General features: G+C 35.4%; 1 protein-coding gene across 3 annotated transcripts in view; it reads left to right on the forward strand.

Annotated features, from left to right (window-relative positions):
- The window catches only part of TRIM37 (tripartite motif containing 37), a 141,506-nt gene that overhangs the window by 32,844 nt on the left and 90,518 nt on the right, over window positions 1-18,144 (forward strand). For all 3 annotated transcript variants that reach the window (XM_036754513.1, XM_036754514.1, XM_036754515.1), the window contains one exon: window positions 8,422-8,489. In XM_036754513.1, the coding sequence (XP_036610408.1) occupies window positions 8,422-8,489 (68 nt within the window). The remainder of the gene's footprint in view (window positions 1-8,421; window positions 8,490-18,144) is intronic.

An 18,144-nucleotide genomic window follows, 5' to 3' on the forward strand; every position in this document is an offset into this window, starting at 1 on the left:
CTGGTAATACTGGCCTACTTCTTGTTGTTTCTTTTACAAGACATGTGCTCTTCTGCCTCACACCTGGAAGTCTTTCCCTTTCTCTTTTTCTCATCTTAAAATCTCTGATTTCCTTCAAGATTTTGATCAAGTGTCACCTAGCAGGTGGCTGTTCCTGGTGTCCCCTGAACTGTCTACCTCCCCTGCTGCCAGTCTTTTCCCCTGAGGTCAACTTGTATGTACTTCATGGCTTATTCATATCTATGAATGAATAGGTTGTCTCCCATTAGTAAGCCTCTTGAAGGTAGAGAATATTTTTTATGTTGGTTTTTTTTTTTTTGCAAAACATAAAATTTAGCACACCATAAATTCTTTTAGGTACATCATCCTGGAAGTAATTTAACCTCTCTTAGTCTCATTTTTCTTTTTAAAATAAAGATAACCATAGCACCTATTTCCCAGAGTTGTGAGGATCAAAGAAGACAATATATGTTAAGTGCTTTGAAAACCTTAGAGTGATATATGTTAGCTTTGATGAAAGAGACAGTTTAAAAGGAAAGTGGGAAGACGTGTATGAACTGATGCAGAGTGAACTGAGCAGAGAACCAGAAAAATAACTTTGAAAGACTTGAGAATACTGATCAATACAGTGACAAATCAGGATTTCAGAGGACTGAAGATTAAGCATGTTAACCTTTTGTTGGATGTTCAAGATGCAGAATGAGACATGTTTTTAGACATAACCAGTGTGAGAATTTGCTAAACTATGAATATTTGTTACAAAGGTTTGGTTTTATTTTTCATTGGGAAAGAAGAGGATGAGGGGATAGAAAATAAATGCATGTTAATTGAAAAAAATGAAATTCAATTTAAAAAACAACAGTAGGGTTAGAAAAATCCTGTTTACATAGAGTCTTGCAAGAAACTAGGGATTTTAAGAAGCCGAGAGAGATGACGAAGGAGTACATACATGAGGGGCCAGCCTTTGCCAAGCTACGGAGGCCACGTTTGAGGAGTGGCAAGGAAATCAGTTTGGCTATAACATAGAGTGCATAAAGGGTAGTGCTATGGAATAAACCTGGAAAATAGGCTGTAGCCAGATTGTGAAGGACTTCACATTCTAAGCTGAGTAGTTGGTATTTTATCCTAAACCATTAGGGAACCATTAAAGTTTCTTGAGCAGAGATGTAATACGTTCAGACTTGCATTTTACAAAGTTCATTTTGGCGGCCTGATGTAGGATGGATTAGAGAGGGAAAACTTGATACAAGCGATTTTACTAAGAGGCTGCTATAATTGTTTTGGCAAGAATTGATGAGGACCTGAACTAGTAGTCTTATTAGAGAGGAGAGGAGGGGTGAGATTGTTGCGAAGGTATAATTGAACAGACTTGGCTCATGATTGGACAACAATAGTGTGAGAGGAGAGTCAAGGACAACTCCCATATCTTAATATCAACCACTAAACTTTTTATTAAGTGCCTACTATGTGTCAGGCCCTGTGCTAGAGCTTGGTATATAAGTATAAAAGTGAAGCAGTCCTTGTTCTTTAGGTGAGGCTAGAAAGGGGTGGGACATAACATCTCCATTTATAAATATGTACACAATACATACAAAGTAAATATAATGCAGTTTAAGGAGAGAGGACTCTAACGGTTGGCAAGGGATCAGGAAAGGCTTCATGTTCTTCAGCATAGTCTTGAAAAGAATCTTTTAGTCCATGCCAAGCAGTGAAAACATTCCAGGGATGAAGAATGACTACTGCGAAGGCATGGATAAAATGAAAGGCAGCATAGCACACAGGATAGAGAACTAGCGTCAAATCTAGGAAAACCTTGTTTCAAGCCTTCCTCTGGCCCATAATAGCTAAATAACTCTGGGTTAAGTAATTCAATCTTGTCTTTCTGGGCAGTACTCTTAAGATTTTATCTTGTAGAGGTGCTAATATATGTTGGAAAAAGGGAGTTCTTCCAACAGGGAACTCACAGGTCCAAGTTCCTGTCCTATCATTATAATAACCATCATTATCATCATTACCATAATAATTGCTTTTTTATTGTATAGGTGGGAGATAGAGTGCTATGTGTGAGAATATCAAGAAAGCCAATTTGGCTGGACCATAGAGTGCAGGATGGGAAGTAATCTATAATGAGACCATAAAGGTAGTTAGGGTTAGGTTGTAAAAGACTTTAAAAACAAATAGAGGGACTTATAATTGATCCTAGAGGAAATAGGGAGTCATTGGAGTATACTGAGTAGGGAGGTGGTATATTCAGATTTGCTTAAGGAAAATCATTTTGGCAGCTGTGTAGAGGAACATTTAGAGAAGGGAGAAGCAAAGAGGGCTTGAACTAGAATGGTGACCACGATTGGAGAAAAGGGAAGGTGTTGTGAAGGTGGAATCAATAAGTTTTGTGACTAATTAGGTAAATGATATGAGGGACAATAAGCAGTCAGGGATGACACCAAGGTTGTGAAGCCATGAACCTGGGTGACTAGAAGGATAGTGGTGCCCTTGATAGAGAGAAGGGAATGGTTCATGGTATGTGGGTATTTTTTACATATCAGACACTTAGAGGAGTTGTTCGATGCAAAGATTTTTTTCCCAAGTTGACAGCTTCTCTTATCCTAGTTACATTAATTTTGCTAGTGCAAAAGCTTTTAATTTCCTGTGGTGTTTCCTTTTGATTTGATTGATCATTACTTCATCTGGCACTCTTTTTTTGTGAAGTTTATTGGCGAGGCTGGGCTAAAACTTTACTATCTGTACCAGAAAACACCTCCCTTTATTCTTCATTGTCATCGTTTGTGGTGTAATAATATTTTATCTGTTGGAAGAAAAGCTCCACACTCTGCAATTTAACTCAAAATCTGTCAAAAGATAATGTACTGATACAAGCATTTCTTCTTGGAAAGATTTTCACAAGACCCTCTTTTCTCCTAAACAACTTACAAATTATGTTTTATAGTAACTGTGAAACGAAGACAAAATTCCACAGTAAAGTAAAACAAAGATACAGAGTTTCAGTTTAGGATCTTTTTGCTTTGCCAAACAAAAATAATAACCTTAAATCCTACCTTTGGGAAAGTACCTTCCTGAAACCACTCTATCTAAGAATTTCCTTTTCAGACTGTTCAAAGATAAACATAGTCTCTGAACAGGATTAAACCAAAAGATAATCCTACTCTTAGTTTGGTCACCAAAAATAAGATAGTTCAAAAAAATGAGACTTCAGTAATGTTCTTAATTTTAGGGAATTAAGATTACTCTCTCTGAAACTGATAGTGCTCTATTCAAAGATGACTTACTAGGTCTTTGATTCAGACTAGAATATGATCAAAATGTTATTTCTTAATATCAATATGCTCTTAGTGTTATATAACTCCATATATTACATTCATGTACCATAGTTTGTTTAGCTCTTTCCTAATTTGTGTGGCCATCTACTTATTTTCCAGTTCTGTATTATGAAAAATGCTACTGTAAATATGAGACTTTTCTTTCTATCTTTAACCTCCATGGTCAAAGAAGAATCTGGGCTAAAAAGGTATAGACATTTTGGTGCCTTTCTTAGCATAATTGCAAATTGCTTTCTATAATAGATTAATTCACAGTACCACCAGTAGGGTGTTAGTGTGTCTGCTTTTTGACAATTTCTCTAACTTTGACTGTTTCCATCTTTTGTGGTCTTTGCCAGTTTGTTGGGTGAGATATGACCTGAGTTAATTTGATTTGCATTTTTTCTATTATTAGTGATTTGGGGCATTGTTTCTTTTAATTATTAATAGCATTTTTTAAAGAATAGCTCACATCATTTGACTTCATTGGGGAATGGTTCATGATATGTTTGTTTTTTTAATGTATCTTGGATATCAGATACTTAGGGAGGAGATATGTTTGATGCAAAGATTTTTTTCCCTAAGTCAACAGCTTTGCTTTTCCTAGTTATATTAATTTTTTTTAGTGCAGAAGCTTTTTAATTTCCTGTAGCTGAACTTATCTATTTCATTTTATGTAATTATTTCTATCCCTTGTTTTATTAAGTTGAAATTATATTTTGTTTCTATGTTAAAATTATTCGAAGTTGGCTCCACCAAATCCTGGGTGGACAAAATTCTTTTTGTAAAAAGTCACAAGAGGAGTTTTAATTTGTGTTAGTAGATTGTGGATATCAAGAATTTAATGGATGAAGCTAAATTCTAGATCTGTGTTATTAGGACAAAATAGAAGGAATGGACAAGGTGAAAAGTTCAAGTCTAGTCCAGGTCAAACAATATGGACAGAAGTAGAATTCATGCATGTGAATAGGTTTTAAAATGGTCATGAGGCAATCGCAATCAGGTAACTGAGTTTAAAATACATAGGATTATAGATTTAGAGTCGGAAGGGATCTTAGTGGCTATTGAATCCAGTTTCCTCATTTTGGCAAAGAGAGATTAAGTAATATAGCCAGGTTTGCAGAGCTATTAAGTGTCTGCGGTGATATTTGAATCCTGGTTCTCTTCACTCTTAATGGCAGTGCCCTATCATCTACACTATGCTTGATATCTCAGTGTCCAGTATGGGCAAGTGGGTCCACACAACATTGTCAGGTCATGAGACAGGCACTGTCAGCCCTCTGTTCGGCTTTTATTTTTCATTGATGTGTTTAATTTTGATCCATCAATCACATCCGAATATTCTTTGCTTCCATTCCCCATAAAGACCTTTTTATTAAAAGAATGCTAAGCAAAACTGTCTAATATGGCAGTTGCTACTGATAGCATATGTAACTTCCTACCTTTGTAGTTTATCATTTGCCTCTAGAACTAACATTGGTTATTATATTTAAAATGAATTCTGTTTTTGTGTATATTTTTCCTTGGAGTCTGTCTTTTAAATTTATATCAGTTCATATTAGTCTTCTAAGCTTCTCTGAAGATTTAATATTTATCGTTCCCTTACATTTATTTACCATGCTCTGTTCAGCTACTCATTTGTTTGGCATGGAGTTCTGTTAAAGATTTTTGTTACTACAAATAGTGCTGCTATGAATATTTTGGTGTATTTTGTGGTTCTGTTTTTAATTAATCTTCTTGATGGATAGGATATGGTAGAGTGTGTGCTGCTTTCCAAATTGGAGCAGAGTTTCACAGATGTATGTAGTTGGTGATTGCAAAAGAGACTGAAAAGTTCTCAGGTGACCCCTGCTATTCCGAAAGCAGCTAAACTCTGTGTCAAAACTTCCACTGTTGGCATTAGTCCAGTTCCATTTTCCCCAACTTTTGTTTAAAAGAGAAAAAAGAGTTCCATGCTACCCCTAAGCCTTAGTATTTTACAGGTCCAATCGTTAGTCTTCAAATAGGATGTTCTGCTTTTGCTGTCCCTCAGATAAAATAGGGTATGCCAATTTGTCTGTCATGAGGGGTACTTGCTGAATGAAGGCTCCCCCAGCTTGGCAATTGGAAATCCTAGTTCCACTTGAATGTTGACTTTAGATTCCTTTTTGCTATCATTTTATCTAAGTGTTAGAAAGAGTAATGGTGGGCGAGGAAGAGAAATTAACATTCTTATATATCCTAAACTTTTCCTTCTTTCTTTTCTGGCAATACCTCCCTTGTCCCCCATTAAGTTCACTACAGACCAGTCTATACAGTTTGTGGGTAGTTTTTCTATCAGGCAACTCCAAGATACAAATTTGAAATAAATCACATTGACATAATTTTAAATCATTGAACAGTTCCACTTAGGAATTCCCTCTGATTCAGAGTTGAAGATTAGCTTAATGGAAATACTTTTTATCTGTTACCAATCTCTGCTCTCACCTCCATTTGCCTCAGCTTTACCTCCCTCTTATTCCTTATTCTATAGGTTCCTTCTCTCATAACTCCAGGAATCCTGTTACTAATAAACTGCCTTTCATATTAGCCCTCTTCCTGTCTCCTCCAAGTCTTTTTTCAGTCACAGAAACCTTGCTCCCTTAGAAGACCCTGTATCCCTGTTCTCTCAAGTGTTAGTTGTAGTTTCTCTCATGCTTCCAGCATGTCTGTTATAAGCTTTCTTTTCTGTCCTCAAGTCTCCTACACCATCCTCTTTCTCTTCTACCTAAGTAGAGAACCTTAGTGAGAACATTGAGGCCATTGTGAATTCTCTTCTTTTCCCATTTCTAAATTCCCATCCCCCCAAACATTATCCTTATAGACTGGATCAAAGGACAAGAGCACAAGGAAAGAGGTGGTTTGGTGAACTATTCTACTTGTCCTCTTGACCTAAATCCTTTCTACTTCAGCAGCTTGCCCCTTTGAACAGCACTCCCACCTCCCCCCCCCCCAGCCTTGCTCTTTATCCACTGGCTCATTTCTTACTACTTATAAACAAACTCAGATCCCCTACCCTTCAAAAAAATAAAAACAACCTTCACTTGACCCTTCCGTTTGCTCAAGCTGTTCTCCTATACATACTTCTCTTTTCCCAGCTGCACTCCTGGAAAAAGCTGTGTATTCACGTTGCCTTCATTTTCCTTATTTTCTGTTCGCTTCTCTGCCCCTTCCATTCTGGCTTCTTATCTAATTATCCAAATGAAATTAGGAGCAGGGGTTCTTAACCTGGGTTTCATAAACTTAAAATTTTTTTAACTGTATTTCAATGTAATTGGTTTCCTTTGAAATCCTATGTACTTTATGCATTTAAAAATATTTTGAGAAGATATCCGTAGGCTTTACCAGATTTCCGAAGTGATCCGTAACACACAAAAAAGTTTAAGAACCCATGCTTCTAAGGTTACCAACAACTTTAGCTGCTAAATCCAATGGCCCTCTCTCAGTCTTCATCCATTTTGATCTTCTGGCAGTGTTTTGAGACTCCTGAGTACTCTTTTCCCTTGAATATTTTCCTTTCCTAATTATGCCGTTTTAATTACTATTCCTTCTCAGTCGCTTTTGTTAGCTCTCTATCACCCATGTCCTACTTACTCCCTTTTGAATGAATGAAGAAAAAAAAATTACTGAGTCTTTGTTGTTATTGTTCGGTTGTTTCAGTTGTATCCAACTTGTGACCCCATTTGAAGTTTTCTGGGCGAAGATATTGGAGTGGTTTGCCATTTCCTTCTCCAGCTCATTTTACAGATGAGTAAACTGAGGCAAATAGAGTTATATGACTTGCCAGGGTCACATAGCTAATAAGTGTTGGGCTGGATTTGAACTCAGGTCTTCCTTAGTCTAGGCCCAGTGCTCTATCCACTGAGCCACCTAGCTGCCTAGCTACTAAGTCTTTACGATGTGCAAAATCACTGTGCTAAGTGCTGGAGATATAAATTGAAAAGCAAGACAGTCCTTGCTCTCAAGGAGCATTCAAGTGGCAGAGACAGTACATTTAGGAGGTTTTAGGTGCAGTACATATGGAAAGGCCCAGTGGTCCTTAGAATACATTGTCAAAGCAGATAGCATCTTCTTTAGTATAATTAGTATAATTTTCTTTGATAAAACTACATTTACTGAACCATTTGCCATCCTCTCTTTTCTTTCTGTACTTTCCGATGTCATCAGCCTTCCTGGGTTGAACTGTTGTCTCTGTGCAGATAACCTCAAGTCTACCAATTTACCTGTCATCTCTCTCCTGCATCATCATTTATCTGTTGGGCATGTCCACCTGGATATTCCATGGGAATCACAACTCAATCTTGAAACCTATCTCTCTTCGGCATTTCTGTTAGGGGTACCACTATTCTTTAAGTCAACTAGGTTTGCAGCCTTAGGAGTTAGCCTTAGCTCTTCATTGTTCTTCGCCTCTCTGATTTTTCTGTTTCCATGCCTAGCATAACTCCTTGTACAGGTGTCTCAGTCTGAATATAGGTTGTACCTTTTCTTCAAATCTGACTTTATTTGAAGGTATAAGCAATATTATTGTTTGGTGCATATTTACAAATTTCCTTTCCTTTCAAATAGATCGGTAACTCTGAGACTTATCATTTGTGTGACAAAGGTAAATCACTTAATCCTCTTCAAACCTCAGCTTCCTCATCTATAAAATGAGGATAATGATAATTTCTATCTCAGAGTTTTAAGGATCAAGTGAGATAATATATGTAAAGTGCTTTGCAAGCTTTAAAGTGCTATGCTAATGTCTGCTATTGCTATAACTTTTTTTTAGGGGTACCATCAATATTAAGAACACCATATTTAATGCTAATGATAACAGGTGCTCAAAAATATTTATTGGTTTGAGATAAATTTCCGAGAATTAAATTGCATTAAGCCTAAAGTTGTGTTGATAGCTCCAGAAGTTGTTAGAATATTATGTGATATAGCTTTAATTTAGAATTTGAACTGCCTTGAAATAGTTTTATGTCAAGAATTTTTAAACAAAATGAAGAATAAGCACAGTTTTTATTGAAAATTATAAGACTTCATTTTCACATGATAATGGGGATGAATATTGTTCTTTTTTGTTTTTATTTTTAAATAGGTCAAAAGACATCTCTGACACAAGAAACAGAACTTTTGGAGTCTCTACTCCAGGAGGTAGAACATCAGGTAATTAATATATGATATCTTAAATATTGGAAACTAGATGGATTCTTTATCTATTTTTGTCCTCTATTTGTTGACATACAGACACACATCTTGTCTCACCATACAGGGTGTCCCAGAAGTCTCAGTACAGTTTGAAACTAGCTTAAAATAAGAGGGCCTAAAGCTGCACTGGGACTTTTGAGACACCATGTATAAACTGAATCCTTGAAAGCATGATGATTGGTGAAATCAGATAAGACATTAATTCCACAGGAACAGTGCACACCAAATGATGCTATAGAAAGACTTTGAGACTTCATAATGAGGTTTGGTTCTTATGTATTAATAGTATTTTTCTGAAAATATATCCGTCAGGGAAAACTTATGTGGCGTATGCCTAAGCCTAAAAACTGTAATTGGAATACATAACAAGAATTTTAATCCAAGAAGCAGTTGGCAGTTATTCTTTCCCTTTTCATATTTATTCTCCTGAGAAGAAGCTAATAAAGGTTATTATATTTTTTGAGACATAAATTAAATTCAGCTTGCAATAATAACCCATAGAATAATCTCCTGTAAATCTTCTATAAAAGACTAAAGTCTTTGCTGTGATGATATATTTTCTTTAACAGACCTATGATTTTATGGGTTTAAGGGGCTCCTAATGAGGAGCTTCAGTTACCAATGCAGATTAGTACCTGGTCTTCAGTTTATAGTGGAAAGTTTTCTGGGTCACTGAGAGGTTGTGTAACTTGTCCAGAGTCACACAGCCAATATGAGTTATAAGTGGAGTTGAATTCAGGTCTTTCTGAATAAGAGACCTGTTCTTTACCTATTGGGCCATGTTGCCTTTCTTGTAGGTATCTTTTTATTTCTGAGGGGCACCGTGGGGTAGTGATTGAACAACCATCAGCTGGAGTCAGGGACCCAGTTTAAGTCCTAGCTCCATCGGTAGGTAGGTTGCCTTGGACAAGGCACTGAACTTCCTCTTTCCTCATTTTAAAAACCCTAATGATGATAAGACTTGCTCTTCTTACTTGACTGTGTTGCCTGCAGGATCAGAATCAGAAACTGAGCATGGAAGTACTATATAAATTCTAAGTATGGTACATATATAAGTTGTTATTTCCTCAAGGTCTCTCCTCTTAGCTGGTTTTGAACTGTATTGATCTGTGTGTAGTATGAATGAAGCTAAGAAACTTTTTCTTATCAACTTTGTGTGTATACCCTTGAAGCAACTGGGATTGCATTTATGTGAGCATTACCACCACTACTCAAGTCTTTGACTTGACTGGTTAAAAAACATTCACAATCTTTTTTCCTGCAGCAACTTTTTGATGGTGAGTTTCTCTGAATTTAGTTATGCTGGTCTTTGAATATCATCTACACAGTCTGTCATTGGGCCTATACATGAAGCCTTTCCACCTTGGTGTAGTATCTACCAGAAACTCTACTTTGCTGGTATAGCCTAGTTATATATTCTATGATTTTTTTTCTTGGAGGGTTAGAAGGTCAAAAGTTTGCTTAGTGTTTTAATTTAGGTCTCATGAATGTTCGCACTTTTTTGTCTTGAATCTTGGTTTCAACTTTTGTTGAAAAGTAAATTTTTTTTTTAGACCAGAGAAATATTTTTCTTCTCATATCATAAATTTTTGGGGGGTCAAGATAGCTACTCAATTTTTTCAAGATATTTTGTGGAAATACTTAGATTTCTAAAGTAGGCCATCACCGAAATCATGTTTTTACACACACACACACACACACACACACACACACACACACATTTATTTAAGTTAAAATTCTTATCCATACTGAACATTGCTGCAAGATGGGACTACAGCTAATGCTTCCTCTTAACCTTTTTCACAGTATATAAATACATTAATATTTTTTAAATGGTTTTTAAATTTTATTTGGCCTTTTCACAGCATTCCTGTTCCTTTCAACAGCTTATCATTGCATTATATCACTGTGGCTTCTTAGCGTCCTATTCAGATGAAAGCAATATGAGATATATGTAAATTCTTATCAGTGTTCTTGGTGCCCTTAGTGTCCTTTAACCTCCTAACTTCTACTATTTCTTTTTTCTCTTATTAATGTTCTTAATCCATTGCAAACCACCTGAAACATCATGATGTTGTTTAAAAAGCATTGGATTGAGATGAGACCTTGCTTTTGATCTGGGTTTACCAGATTAGCTCTATAATCTCAGTGGCTTCATTTGTAAAATGAGAAGATGGGATTTATGTTGTTTTTCCAACTCTAAAAATTTTGTAAATCTTTAGTCTGTTTAACCATTTACTTTGCTCATCTCCCTACTACTTCTTTCTGTAGCATCTTACAATATACTTTATTAGTTTGTGATCTTATCTATGTAGATATCCCTGTGCAGTTATTCATGCCTTTCTGTACTGTGCAGCTCTTTTCCATACTTTCTTGCAGGTTGTTCATTTAGGGGATGGACTCTATCCAGCATGCTGGGGACCTTTCTCTAAATTTCTTGCCAACATTTGGGTGCCAGTGAGGCATGGAGATAATCCATTATTCCTTATCCTTGTTATATGACTGGCCCATTTTCTTTATCATGCATCAATCTGTGATGATTTTCTTTATGGGGTTCTAGCCTTCCCTGCTAATATGTTGAATGGTTTTTGGATCTGCAGCTTTAATTCTTCAGAGACTAACAATTCATGACTCACAACCTTATCATATTATTGGAAGGACATTGATATATAAAGGATGCAGCTTGGGAGTTTCTTGGGGGACATTTAAGAGATGCAGCAAAAAGCTTGGGAGTCATTAAAAGCACTGTGCAGTTTATAAAATACAGCCTGTTATCTTTTTAAATTCTAGGCTTAGATCATTGTTCAAGATTTATATACCGACTGACTATCCCTAAGGTTTGTTCATCTAGTTGCACATTATTGTTTGGATAATACTGGTTTTTAATTCACTTGCTCCATTGTGAATAGTTAGGGCAAATGCTCTTGAGTGATTATAGAGCTCATTTAGGAGGTCAGCAGTGTTCCAGTGCTTGACATATTTGGAATAATGACATCTCTGGACAGGAGCATGGTGAGGACCTCCTCGTCAATAGGGAACCCCTCTTTTTGGATTCTGTTGGTTAACCTGTAGGCCAGCTGCAAATACTTGGTGGACATACTGATATTAATAATCAGAGATTCATTGAACAAAGTGATCTTTTGTTAAATATTTAAAGGAAATGTGATTTTTGGCAAACATACTGGAGACACTTTGTTGGAAGCGTGTAGTAGCATTTTTATTCTAATAACTTCAGTTTGTTTTTTATAGTTAACAAAAACCCCCAGTTACTAACCATACAGTTGTAAATATATGGTCTTACAGAACCTTGTTTACAAAAACCTAGTAGTCCCTTCTCATACCTTTGTCAAAGAATAATATAATGATATATATATACATATAGAAATCTTGAGTACTTCTGTACTATTCGTGGATTTTTAAAAGGCCTAGAGGAATGTGTCTGGTATGTTGGGTATATCTTTTATGGAGGATTTATGGGAAGACATGGTCAAGAATCATATTGGATGAGAAGATTTGGATGGATTATAATCTTTGGTTGGAGAAAGAACCCACCTTGATTGATGTCATGGATCCACTGAAGTATTAACATAAAATATAAGAGTGTCATGGAGGTGGCGCCAAGTTGATGGAGTGGAGGGAAAATTATAGTTGAACTCATTCCAGCATTTCTCTCCATGGCATAGTCAACAAAAGGTTGTGTGAAACTTTTTTCCAACCTGAGACACTGTAGGAGGTAGGAAGGAGAGATCTGTGACCACGGAGTAGGTGCTAGTCCAGAGTATACATGGTGGCAACATCAGCTGTTGGTTGTGGTGGCAGTTATAGCAGCAGCAGCAGCTTCAGCAGCTCTCACCATCCACAGATGGTAAGGGGATTGGAAATTTGGTCAGAAAGAGATTATAGGGGACACCTATGCTAGTATTGTGCACAGGACCAGACATTGTTTGGCAACTCCATTGCCCATGTCAAATTCTGGGTTTCACTTCCGGGGTGGAGAAGAAGCTTTGCAGTCACAAGGGAGCCAGGGACCTATTCACAATTCTAGGGTGAAGAGGAATACTAGCGCTTGTGGATGCAAGGAAATAGGAGCCCTTCTTGGGTAAGGTGCAGACCGAGAGAGCAGTGATCATACCTCCACCCAGATGATACTGCCTTGGAAACACTGAAAAATTACAAACCTGCAGAACTAGCCGTGAAAATAGAAAGGCAAAAGAAGCCTGAAGCTTGGAGTGGTGACTTTCTTTCCCCCATGGTCAGCTGAACTCAACTTTAACATAAAGTTCAAGTTCAAAGGTAAGAAATAGGCTGGAAACATGAGCAAACAGCAACAAAAAGGACTTGTCCATGAAAAGCTACTGTGGTGACAAGGAACCTCAAGACATAAACTTTGAAGACAACTGTGAAAACATCTACAAGCAAAGCCAAAAATAAAAATGCAGATTGGGCACAAGCCTAATGAGAATTCCTAGAAGAAGGAAAAGAAAAGATTTAAAAAATGAAATAAGAATAGTAGACAAAAAATTGGGAAAAGAAATGAGAACAATGCAAGAAAATTATGAAAAGAGACTAAATTGAAGAAAATGACACCTTAAAGAACAGACTTAGGCAAAAGAGATAAAATCCTCACTGAAGAAATTCCTTAAAAATTAGAATTGGACAAGTGGAAGCTAATGATTCCATGAGACATCAAGAAACAATAAAATTAAAAAGAATTTAAAAAAACAGAAGAAAATGCAAAATATCTCATTGGAAAAACAGCTGACTGGAAAATAAATCAAGATGAGATAATTTAAGAATTATTGGACTCCTGAAAGCCATGATTAAAAAAAAAATCCTAGAAATTATGAAGGAAAATTGCCCTGGTATCTTAGAACCACAGGGCAAAACAGAAATTGAAAGAATCCACTGATAACCTGGAAAAGATCCGAAAATCAAAAATGAAAACTCCCAGGAATATTATAGTCAATTTTTGGTGCTTCCAGGTCAAATAGAAAACATTTTTGAAACAATATTTTATTTTTTTTTTCAGTTACATATAAAGACAATTTTTAACATTCATTTAAAAAAAAATTTTGATTTTCAAATTTTCTTCCTCCTTTCCTTGCCTCCTTCTCCCCTTGGGACAGTAAGCAATTTGAAATAAGTTTTACATGTGCAGTCATAGAAAACATAATGGTCATATTGTGAAAGAAGACACAGACTCAAAGGAAAAAAAAACATGAAAAAAATAATGCAAAAAATAGTGTGCTTCAGTTTCCATTAAGATCGCATCAGTTTTTTCAAAGAGAACATATTTAAAGCATCTAGAAAGAAATCTTTAAAATAGCATAGAGTCAGGATCACACAAGATTGAGCAGCTGTCACATTAAAGGAATAGAAGAATATGGTATTCTGGAAGGCAAAAGAGCTTGGAGTATAACCAAGAATAACCTACCTGAACAAAACTGAGTATAATCCTTCAGGGGAAAAATTGGATATTAATGAAATAGAGGACTTTGAAGTATTGTTGATTAAAACACTAGAGCTGAATAGAAAATTCAACTTTCAAACACAAGACTTCAAGAGCAGCATAAAAAAGTTAAACACGAAAGACAAATTGTAAGGGACTCAAGGTTAAACTCCTTACATTCCTATATGGGAAGATGATATAAATATAATTGCTAAGAACATTATCATTATTAAGACAGAGTCTACATAGAGTGCATAAATCTTTGTTGATTATGTTGGGGTGATCTCAAAAAAATTGGAGGAATGAGAAGAATGCAATGGGAGAAGTGGGAAGGGAGAAAAAGAGTAGAGAAAATTATCTCACATAAAAGAAGTGTGCTAGGAAGAGCTTTTATAGTAGAGGGGATAATGTGGCAGGGGGTAGGCAATGCTTGAACCTCACTCTTATCTAAACTGGTTCAAAGAGGGAAGGAAAAAAATGTGTGTATGTGTATCTATATATATATCTATTCTACATCTACATTAGACACATGCAAATGCACACACACGCAGACATACAGTTGAGTAGAGAAATCTATCGTACCTAACAAGGAAGTAAGAAGGGAAGGGGATAAGAAAAAAGAGGGTTGGGAGGGAGGTGACCACAGGGAGGGTATATGGAGAGGTAGTGGTCAGAAGCAAAACAGAATTTTGAGGAGGGACAGGGTAAAAAAGAGAAGCATAACAGGAGAAAATAGAATGGAGGGAAATATAGCTAGTAATCATAATTGTAAATGTGAATGGGATAAACTCACCTATAAAATGGAAGCAGATGGCAGACTAGAAACCAGATCCAACACTATGTTGTTTATAAGAAACACACTTGAAACAGAAAGACACACAGAGTTAAAATAAGGGGCAGGAGCAGAATATATTATGCTTCAAAAGTTTAAAAAACAAAAAGCAGGGGCAACAATAAAACAAAAGCAAAACCAGACCTAATTAAAAGAGATAAGCAAGGAAACTACATTTTGCTAAAAGGCACAATAGGCAATGAAGTAATATCAATACTACCCATATATGCACCAGATGGCATAGCATCTAAATGCTTAAGGAGAAGGTCAATGAATTACAGGAGGAAAACAGATAATAAAAGTAGACTAGTGGAGGACCTCAATTTTCCCCCTAAGAACTAAATAAATATAACCATGAAATAAGAAGGAAGTTAAGGAGACAAATAGAATTTTAGAAAAGTTAGGATAGATTTCTGGAGAAAATCAAATGGAATACAAAGAAGTATGTTTTTTTTCTCAGCTGTACATGGCACCGTCAAAAAACACCAAGCATGTATTATGGCATAAAAACCTCACAAACAAATGAAGAAAAGAAGAAATGCTAAATATACTCTTTTTGGACCATAATGCAATACAAATTACATTCAGTAAAGGGGCCTTGGAAAATTAAAAATTAACTGGAAAATAAATCTCATCCTAAAGAGTAAGTGGGTCAAAGAACATATCGTAGAAACAATAATTTTCATTAAATATTTTTATAATTTGTTAGTTTTTTGGTTGCACAATTAGTTGATCTGCTTTTTCTTTTTTTTTTTCGAAGCACAGGTATAAATAGATGGTTTTGAAGTATTGCTGTGGCTTAAAAATTGATTATCTTGTGGCCCACCTAGTAATGAGTTTCTTTTAAACAGTAAGATTGGACCTTGAAATTATAACGGGGTGGGGGGAGGGTCAGTATTAAAGACAGAACCAGAATGGCACACTCAAGTGTTTAAAAACAAATTTAATAGACAACGTTTGTTTTTACATCTCATTATACATTGTGGCTTTACCCTAATCTCACTCAGAAAACTATTCTTTCCAACAAAGAATAAAGAAGAAAATCAGCTCAGTAAAATAAACCAACACATTAAAAAAATATGGTACTAGCCTACTTCAAACCCCTAGTCATCTACCTCTTTAAATAGGGGTAGTACGTACCTTCTCTTATGTCTTCTTTGAGACTTCAATGGTTTGTTGAATTTTTTTTCCTGTTTATATATATTTACATTTTGAAAGCAAATTTTTTTAAAAGAATGTTTAATGTAAAATGCTTAACACTTAGACATTAGCAAAAGCTCAATTAAATTAGATTTCATTTGCTTAAAGATGGTTAATCCCATGAATTGTACAGTAGATTTTTTTTTTTTTTTACTGTTGCTTAATGCAAGTCTTATGGTAATGAACTAAGAACCGAATCAGCTACTGTATTTTTGGCTCCTCCCCTGGACTCTTAAGGACAAAAATCCCCAAACATTCATAAAACAAAATACGCTCCCCCGCCCAAGACTCCTAACAGTAGTTACAAATTCATTTTGACAGTTGGCTCAACAGACAGGCCCAGTTGTGGGTGGTTTCCAGAGCTCAAGAAGAGGTGATCTTCTTATGGTTTGGTTTAAAACTCTGTAGCAGTCAAGAAGTCTCAGTTTCAAGAGGCCGAAAAAGCAAATTTTAAAAAATACTTCTTTGAACAAATTAATGGTTGTGTCCTGTTGTTATTAGCTGTATTCATTTTAAGCATTTTACACCCATTATATCTAATCAAATTCTTTGTGAATCAGTTATCACAAAGACACATTGAATAATTATATGTGAAGCATAAAAGAAGCATTTGAAGAACTGAATGCAAAAACAAAATATTCCATTTTCTTTAGTGAAGTAATTAGTAGTTTTTGTAGCCTTTAAAAAAACATTGTTTCTTTTCCTCCCATTTCTATTTAGTGAAATCTGATTCTTCTTAACCTACCTAGTTCCAGACATTACCAATACTACTCAATTATGAGCTTCTGTTTATTTTTAAAAAAATCTGTTTGAATAATTTTATTTTCAGAATTAATAGTTCTTTGATTCGTACTGTCTGAATCAATGCCATTTTGGAAGTGATAACTTCCTGATAGTTTGATTTAATTGATCCTATTAAAAAGGATCATTTGAATTGTTTTACCTTAGCTACAAAAGGGGGGAAGCCAGTTTTAATTATTTATTAATTGATATTTTTTAGTAGACAAAAAATGCACTAAAATGATTTGGGTATTTTTTTTGAGAATTCCATTCTTTTCATTCTCTACTTTTAAAATAAACTAGAGGTCTCTCTTAATAAAAATTTCTATGTTCTCGTTCTATAAAATAGTAGTTTTTTTTTCTGATTGTTGTGAAGATCAGTGACTTTTAGCCATGTAGGCATTTTCTGAACTTGTCACCACATTGATTTATGACAGTCTCTTTGATTTTTCTGGGTCATCCCAGCTATTAGTTGCCAACAATCAATTAGTCATAGAATAATTAATCCAGATGTATCAATAACTAAATCGTCTCTTTATTTTGGCCATGAAGATGACTAAATTGGACCAGCAACTGTCTGAGATGTGATCTGTTGTTTTTTGATTCATTAGTCCAATAACTTGTGTAGGCAGAGCCTTACTTTTGTTTTCTGAATGATCCTTTGTTAAGTACATAGTGTTGAGCATCAATAGATTAAAATACACAATTCAATTTCTTTAGAACTTTAAAAGGTTCAGAATTTTTTATTCTTCATTAGGCTCCTTTCAACTATGTATCTAATCTGACTAGACTTGAAGTTGTAGTGCTTCTCTGCTTTCTGTTAACAGAAAGACTAATAATATCAACCACATCAGAAATGGCAATGTTATCTCCCAAGTGAAAGGTGAAAAGACTGATTGCCATAGTTGTGGCATCTGAACAGGCTAGCATTCTCCTATTTGGGTACTAAACAACACAAATAAATGAAAAGCATCTGTTAAGCTCTTACTATGTTCCCATCCCTTTTGCAATCACAGTTAGTGAATCCTTAAAAAAGTGTGGAATTAGGCTCTAACTTAAAGGTCCTAAGTCAGTATGTATGACCTTGTTAATATGTGTAATCAATTCAGTGGGTATGTGGAAAACATATTTAACTCAGCATACTGGTTCTCTGGTAATGGCTATTTACCATATCCTAATGTTTTTAAGAATTGTAATCAGCCAGGCAGTTTGTTTATATGACATTTTCATATATTTAATATGTTACTAACATGGACATAAGTAGAATTAGATTGATCCTATTCCTAGATCTGCCTTACGTTTACTTTAAAGCATTTAACTTTTGTTCTAGTTTCCTTAACTATAAAATAGGG

The sequence above is a fragment of the Trichosurus vulpecula genome, chromosome 4, assembly GCF_011100635.1.
Source record: "Trichosurus vulpecula isolate mTriVul1 chromosome 4, mTriVul1.pri, whole genome shotgun sequence".
NCBI classification, from domain to species: domain Eukaryota; kingdom Metazoa; phylum Chordata; class Mammalia; order Diprotodontia; family Phalangeridae; genus Trichosurus; species Trichosurus vulpecula.